The 8,428-nt window shown below is 42.0% G+C and overlaps 1 protein-coding gene across 1 annotated transcript in view; it reads right to left on the bottom strand.

Moving 5' to 3' along the window:
• Positions 1-5,639: 5,639 nt before the first annotated feature.
• MYCBP2 (MYC binding protein 2) overlaps positions 5,640-8,428 on the bottom strand; it is a 209,398-nt gene continuing 206,609 nt past the window's right edge. Inside the window, exons 81-83 of the mRNA XM_064447372.1 lie at positions 7,844-7,951; positions 7,483-7,648; positions 5,640-6,466 (exon numbers count right to left, since the gene is read on the bottom strand). Of these exons, the coding sequence (XP_064303442.1) occupies positions 6,351-6,466; positions 7,483-7,648; positions 7,844-7,951 (390 nt within the window). The 3' untranslated portion in view covers positions 5,640-6,350. The remainder of the gene's footprint in view (positions 6,467-7,482; positions 7,649-7,843; positions 7,952-8,428) is intronic.

The raw sequence follows: 8,428 nt of genomic DNA, 5'->3' as shown, positions 1-8,428 counted from the left end.
TTTCAGCTGGGATACAGTTAAATTTCTTCATAGTAGCCAGCATGGGGCTATGTTTTGTATTTGTGCTGGAAACAGTGGTGATAATTTGGAGATGTTTTAGTTGTTGCCAAGTAGCGCTTACACTGGTCAAGGACTTTTTCAGCTCCCCATGATCTGCCGGGTGCACAAGAAACTGGGAGGGGGCACAGCCGGGACAGCTGACCCACGGGATATTCCATACCATATGGCGTCATGCTCAGTATATAAAGCTGGGGAAGAAGAAGGAAGGGGGGGACATTGGGAGTGATGGTGTTTGTCTTCCCAAGTAGCCGTTACACGTGATGGAGCCCTGCTTTCCTGGAGATGGCTGAACACCTGCCTGCCCATGCACAGGAGTGAATGAATTCCTTGTTTTGCTTTGCTTCCATGTGCAGCTTTTGCTTTACCTATTAAACTGTCTTTATCTCAACCCATGAGTTGCCTCACTTTTACTCTTCCGATTCTCTCCCGTCCCACCGTGGGGAGTGAGCGAGCGGCTGTGCGGTGCTTGGTTGCTGACTGGGGCTAAACCGTGACAAACGGCAACTATGTGACTGTGTACCTTGTTCAGTTATATGGAACGGCTACACAAACCTCGGTAGATAATGAGGTGTATTTACGGCTGAAGCCAATACTGTCAAGAAAATGTAAATGTTTTACTGTCCCCACTTGGATATGTTTGGTGTCTTCCATTCTCACTGTTTAGAAATTCTCCTTTCAGCCCCATGTTCCGGTTCATAGCTGGCTCTCTAAAGGTGGGAAGCTAACAGCCCCCAATTACAGTTTCTAGTAATAACAAGTTATATTTGCAACTATCAGGCTTTCTGGCTGGGGAGTCACTCACTTATGGCAGAAACTTGAAGCAGCCCCTCACTATGATCATGTGAAGATGAGGAACAGCCCACAAACGCCCTTCCATAAAAGAGAACGACAGCTGGTAACAGCCTAACTTCTCACCGTGTCAGGCTGAGGTCTTGCATGTATAACCTCTTCCTGTTTCGGCTGACAGACTGCCACCTGCCTGAAGAAGCCTGCAGCAACACTGCAACCACAAGGCCTTGGTTGTAAATGCTACAGCTTTTAGCAGTGAAAGTCTCACCTGTGCTGATTTTCTGGCTCTACCCAAGTAGCTCTGAAGCAGTCACGCAGCAGCTGTGCTCCACCCTGATAAGCCTGGCTTGCATCTGGCTAGGAGAAAAATGCAGATGGGAAAATCATAGAGGCAGTTGGAAGAGAATTAAGCAACAATAAAATAGACCAGATCCAGCTATGATGAAAGTACGCAAGGCTTGCAGGGCATGAGCCGCCAGCTCCAATTTAATGAAAGTACCAGCTGTGAAAAATACGGGGAGATTAGTGTGGTGGGTCAGTGGCTGAAGGACCTGTTCTAGACTGCCTGTGACAATCTCATTCCTCAGCAGACTGTGCTGAAAAAGACAGAAAACCAAAACTTGTTCTTTAACAATGCCAGTTGAAGTTATTGTTTTTCAGCAATGGATATCATCATTAGGAAAACTTCCTGTTTTTATCCCCTTAATACAGCTACACAGGAAGATTTTCTAGGGGGAGGGAAGTGCTTACACTGTTAGAATACAGTGTTAAGGCCTGGTAAGCATATATTATCTATCACAAACAAGGCCTTATAGAACAGGAGCTGAAACTCACCTGTTTTTCAAAAAGTAGCTATGGGTAAAATGGTCCTTAAAACAGAGGCCCTCAACTTATGGACTCATGGTCACAGAAAAATAGAAAGATAAAACTAAGGATGAGCGACAGCAGGGCACAACGTTGCCTGCAACAGGCTGGTTACTTGATAGTGTTGCTGATGCTTCAATAAAAGCTGGGGGTAATTGCTTTAAAAGGTTCCTCAAAACTCCCTGAGGCATACAGGGCAAGAACCGAGTATTTCCATTGTGGGCTGCGGATCAACAGCTGACACAAAAGCGCGTGAGACTGCTGGAAAGGCACGCAACAATCTTATTGTGGACTGATCTGATTAGCGGCCTGTGCTGGCATCTGGCTGTAACCAGAAGTAGAGATCGGTGCGGGGGCAGATGCGGTGACATGAATGTCTGACACTGCGTGGGAGCGGCGTGTGCGAGGTGCGACTGTTAAGCGTGGGAGCCGAGCTCTACCCAAGAGCCCGACGCTCACGCTCAGCCGTGCCACCTCCCTGGGGCAGGGATTGGGGGTCGACAGTCGTGTGCAAGGGAAACGTTTCCCCGACACTGCCTGTCCCTCGCTCAGTCCGCTTAATAAGCTGAATGTAGCAGTGTCATGTTCTTTTCCCACTGTAATCTCAACTTCCTAAATTAATACTCATTAATCTAAAATGAAGGAGAAGGCTGGAAAATTTAAAAATGCAATTCATTTGTAACTATGGTGCCACAGTCAGAAATTTTCTAACAAGGATAGTGGCTCAGACACCTCAGATCGCCTGCTCTCTGTAACTCATTTTTCCAGAATGTAAGATCCACAGAGACCTATGTCAAGAACCTATGCATAAAGATATAAAACACTTCAAATTACATGCATTAATCTTCTACCGTGGTTAGTTTGTCTGTCTTCAATATCCTTTTTGGGCAAAAGTTTTTTCTTTTTATATTTTCTTTTAATGATTCCTCATCAAGTCAGTTTATAATTAGAAAGATTACTTTTCTAAGCCAAATACCTTCTGAATTAAGTTTCTTTTACAGACGTCTCATCCATCACCTGGGACCATGGAAGCGCTGAAATCCTTGGTGTAAACGCAGCCATACCTCGCTTGACACGTGCATTACGAACACTTAAAGTAAGGTTCCTCTTCGTGCACTCACATAAGAAAAAAAAAAAATTCTCCCTTTCTGTAACCTCTTATACTGGTTTTAAAATGGCACAGCATACGCTGCGCACTGGATTCGGCAGCTACAGGCTCTGCTGTGGGCCTCCTTGGCTGTGTGCGGCCAGCCCGGAGGAGCAGCAGCGCCCAGCCTAACTCGGGCGCTGCTCCTCCTGCTACCCCGCCCCGTGGCAGCTCCGCTCCTGTGCGCCGGGGTGCAGAAAGAGGCTCCTAATACGGAGAAACGGTAGCCAGAAAGCAATGGGAGGAGAAAAAAGGGCTTGCCTGCGGTGGATTAGGATGGAAATTGGGACCTGAGAGTCCTGGTGAAGAGCAGGGGGGCAGCGACATGAGGCGTTGAATGTGGATGAGGAGCAGGGAGTGAGGAAGGTCTGGGTTGCGAAGGAGAGACATATCTGAATAGTATGTTAGGGAGCACCTTAATAAATACACCGGGCTCTGCTTTCTTCCACTTTCTGTCCTGTGTACACCCTGTTGTACTCTAACCACTGGTTTAATACCATTGGTATAGTCCAAATGTACTGCAGCACCTCCCAACTATCAGGCGTATTAGTTCTGATAACCCTACAGCACATTTCTTGTATGATGAGTAGAAGAGTCCTTAGAAAGTCATTCTCCATCTTTTACTCTACACCTCCCATTCTCAAGCAACCCAGGGTGTGTCCAATAGGAGTTCTCAGGTTGTAGATACAGGATCGTCAAGTATTGAGTGAGGAACTTACACTTTCAAATAAAGACACTTAAAAAGACTTAAGACCCATAGTGGGTCTCCAGAAAGCAGCTGGCAATATTAAAACACGGACTGTCAAACCTTGGGCCAGTGTCTACCCTTCACCCGCCAGAATGTGTGGAACGCTGCGCCAGAGGGAAGGCTGATGGTCTGTTTATGAAGAAACCTCACAAACACGGAACCACAAACGTGGAAGAACACTTCAAACTTTGACCTTTCCCTCTTTGTATCTCAACATCCTCTCACAAAAAAAACCCAAAAACCCAAATCTGCCTTGGTGCTGAAGGTCGCAGTGTCATTGGTCCAAAACATTGCTGCTGCTTCAGGCCCCAGAGTAGGTTGTGGTGACTTAACTTTAAAAATGCACAGTACAGCCACCTACACCTGAGCTTCTTTTACACTGAGGTGAAATGAAGGACATCCCAGAAGCGCCTGCCCTTCCCCTCTGAAGACGACTATGTCTGAGGTAAACATCTACAGTATGGACATAATTGGGACAGGTGAGTCATGCTCTCCATTTCTGCAAGTACAGTGTAGGAAGAATCTTGACTCTTCAACATGCTGAATAAAAGCACCACATTGGCTTCTTCCTCCTAACACTCAAATAAGATAGCGGGTTTAATGTAATTTGAAATGGTTGATTTTTTTGTGTGGAATGAAGGGCTTCATCACTGCAGGTACAGGGGCAATCTTTCTTTTGCCTACTTGTTATTCTTTATATCCATTGCAAATTAAGTTTTATCTTGTACCTTTCCGCCCTGCTAGTCATCTGTAGTAATTTGGTTTTTTTTGTTTTTTTTTTTTTTAAAAAAAAAGATCTAATTCCTGACTTGGCCAAACTGACTGCCTATCCTGTTATATCCTTTGTTTGCAGTAGGGTAGCTGCTGCCTGGGATCTTAGTATAGCTGGTTGTTCCAAAGAGAGCATGAACACCCCTAAATAATATTTTTTTTAACACTTGATTCCTACAGGATCTTATCTAAGACTTCTGTCAATTTACTGAATATAATTTCTTTAGCTTGTTTTCTGTCTCCTTCCCTTTCAGAATCATGAATGTTGTCACTTTGTGGTTGTTTTCATCTAAACTGCCTTTCAGTCATAATCAGATTTAGTGAAGTCGCCTTATAATTGCTTTCTCAACTTCATATAGCATATTTATTTCAAGTATATTCCAAGAACTTACCAAGCAGCCTATCTCCTGACGTATATATCTTTCCAAAGATATATCTGTACGGATATATCAAAGATATATCTGAAGTTAGGCAAGATGGATCCCACGGTTCCAGTCTGATCAAGGTCCTCTGACCTATCTGGATGCCGTCTACCTATATCTTAACTGTGAAAGCAGTTGTTCATGTCTTTACTTGAAGTTATAGTTTGCTTTTCACTATCTCTTTAGCAAGGCCTGTTGTGACAGGAAAAAGGCTAATAGTTTTAAACTAAAGGAGGGTAGATTTAGGCTGGATGTAAGGAAAAGATTTTTTACAATGAGGGTGGTGAAACACTGGCACAGGTTGCCCAGAGAGGTGCCCAGATGCCCCATCCCTGGAAACACTCCAGGTCAGGCTGGATGGGGCTCTGAGCAACCTGATCTAGTTGAAGATGTCCCTGCTCATTGCAGGGGGGTTGGACTAGATGGCCTCTAAAGGTCCCTTCCAACCCAACCCATTCTATGATTCTACAGAGGAGCAGATGACTTGGGACTCTTATTAAGTGAATGTTTGGGGATTCATGGCAAAAGGCTACTTGTCCTAAAAGTGGGGGTGATATTTTACTGAAAAGTCTTAACTGATAAAAATAATTTAAAATGGAGTAATCTTTTGTGTTTTACAACATTGTTGGAGATTGGAATGGAAATACCATACTTCATATGAATGCTAGTACATTTATTCATCTTTTCTTTCAAAGATTTGAGCAGCGCTCTTCACGTCTTAAGTACTTCTATAACCACCAGTTTACCCAACAGACTCCCCTACTTTTTAAAAGAACCTGCGGAAATAATTATAAGAACTGCTCCCCTCCCCCCCGCTTTATAAAAACATTTATGAAAATGGAGGCTTACACATTAATTAGACTTTCACTGTATAAAAATGTACAGTGGCTTTATTGACATGTACATTCCATTATGTTTACAGCTGCAAGATATGAGGCACACTCAGTATTGCACTTCATTAAAATTTCAGGCTCAAACATAACCCAGAAGTTTAAATGAAACTGCTGTTGTAATTTCATAATTCTTATACAGGACAAACATTGATACCTTTATATACAGCGTGATACTTGATACATTTATGCCTTCCTAACACAATTTTTTTTTTAATAACAGTCTAGGAAATAAACCAGAATATTCCTCTTTCCCATCCCCACTTGTGATGCGTTACAATTGTACAAGATTACAAAAAGTCAGTATACAATAATCAATATTTTTTTTTCTTTCTCCTGAAAGCCAGCATCATTCATAGTCCACAGACACACAGATCCTTTAACAGCAATTATTTATTTGTAAATGTCCAATGTTTCCTAGCCGATGACTGTAATGGCCACATGCAAACACCTCACAAGTTTTGATGTCTCGGTTCAAAAAAATGTCAATATCTCACAGCAAGAATTATGTACATGGTATTTGGCATCCTTCTTGCACTGTAAATTGTTCCTTTTACCTGGGTTATGAAATGGTCCCATCCTCATCCCAGCTAGGCTTTATTTTCAGGACACTTGAGGGATGAGGGCACCTGTTTTGCTCGGGTAAGAAACCTGCTAGTCTAAAAAGTGTGAGCATTTCTGCAAACCCCACAACCCAGAGCAAATTCTTCACCAGTGGGTGGATGGACAACATGAAGTGGACATTCTGTTCCTTCAAGTTGTTTACCTTTGGGACCTACAGTGAATTTAAGGGTGAGGGGAAAAGAAAAGACAAGATTAATGCTTGCAGTCTGGATGTGAACAAACATATAGTACACTTCCTCAAAACACATGCTAAGTGAAGGTAATACATCTGTAGTGTGAACTTAAGGCATCAAAAATGAAGGGTGAAGAAACAGCAGATAGAAAGGTCCTTTGAGAGTCAAATTCAAGCAAGAAGTCTAGAGGCTTAATAGGCGAAGAGAAAAAATGCCATTCAATTAGATCTGACAAAACATGATCAAGAACTGTGAGCTCCTTAAAGCACTTCCGTTGAAGGGGGGGGGGAGAAAACCAACCAAATCAAACTGCCATGTAACTTCAATAAAATTCAAAGTAAAAAAAGGCAAAAAGCTTATAGGAAGAATCACAAAATAAGTTTCATCTCATTAATACTGTAGAAGAAATCAGCGTGATCCAAAAGCAAAATCGATAAATATGAACGAGAGTTACACTGCAGTAAAAATAATTCTAAGGTTGTATTAGGAATTGTCTTTTTGGTTTTTTCTTTCATGTAAATATCTTAATCAAAAAAGATCTCCCTTTTTTTCAACAGCAAGATAAATGTGGTTTATTGAGATTAAGTCAGTGGCACATGAAGTTAGAAACTAAGGCACTGGCAAGACTTTGCACATGACAGGTACGTAAGTACAGGCACAGTATTTAGTAGCACTGTGTTAATTTTTTCAATGGTAACACATCGTGTCACATCTGGAGCATGACTTGGTGTAGGTTAATTGAAATGCCTTTCTGTATCAAAGCATCTAATGTTTAAAGAATCAAGTGTGATGACATTGCCTGTATTATTGCCAGAAACGCAAAAACTCAAAAGCATGCATAGAACAAACCCATTCTACTATTATTCAAGATACTGAATTTAAGATTTGCATGACCGACCCTGCGGTTTTCCTAGAAGTCACCAGCAAGAAAAGATAAGAATATCAGAATAGTCTCAGAATTCAGTGTAGTAAATTTGCTTTATAAAAATACTACCTGCGGGACAGTGTGGGAGTTCTTCTTTAGGGATGCTTGTCATTCTTTGGAAATCATCATGGCAAGCATTGCAAAAATGCGTTGTCCCAAAACAGAAAAAGACAGCAACTGAACAGCAGTAGCGGCATTTGTATTCCAAGAAATCTGTACCGTGTTTGGGACACATCTAAACAAAAGAAAACATACACCGATAGATGGAGTAGCCGTGCTGTAACAATCCGAACAACACATTTCTACATTCCGTAGTATATATTAATATTATACAATACATATATTTACGAATTACAGTGAGTTATTGTACAACTCAGGTACTTGGAGCTTCAGAATGAAATAAAACCATGAATACAAGTTCTTTACTTACCTGAGCCCTTGAAACATCGGAGCATGCACCACAAATAAGCTCTCTTGGATCATAGTCATCTCCTTGCCCAGCCTCAGCATCGCAACGAGCTTCGCCACCAAAATACGCCTACATTTCATATAGGAATGGTTGGAGGTTAAACTAGAGACAACTATTATTTTAACAAATTCAGTTTGTAAGGGGAAATCGATGAATAAGGGTCGTTACTATAGTCTCCACTGTTCTGATAACTCTCGGCTCTGACTCTAGGTACATGTTCTTGAGGTGCTAAGACAACATCTCTCACTCTCAGGATAAACAACATGAAAAATAGCACAACGTGCAAGTGACTGAAAGGCTTCTGAAAGAGTATTTGGGTGCTCTATGAACTGTATATAAGAAAGACAGGCCTGAGGCTGAAGGCAGCAGAGAAATATTGTACCAGCAGGGCTTTTTACTAGCCAAACTAGTATCTTTTTTTATGCTCATGTGGAACCCCTTATAATTAGAATTTTGCTATTTCCTACAAACTGATTCTACTTTCTCATCTTATTCTACCAGGGCACGCTGGGCACAAAAAACACACCATGAAAGACTGCCACCTCT

The sequence above is a fragment of the Phalacrocorax carbo genome, chromosome 1, assembly GCF_963921805.1.
Source record: "Phalacrocorax carbo chromosome 1, bPhaCar2.1, whole genome shotgun sequence".
Lineage (NCBI taxonomy): Eukaryota > Metazoa > Chordata > Aves > Suliformes > Phalacrocoracidae > Phalacrocorax > Phalacrocorax carbo.
This window is presented reverse-complemented; position numbering and strand designations above follow the sequence as displayed.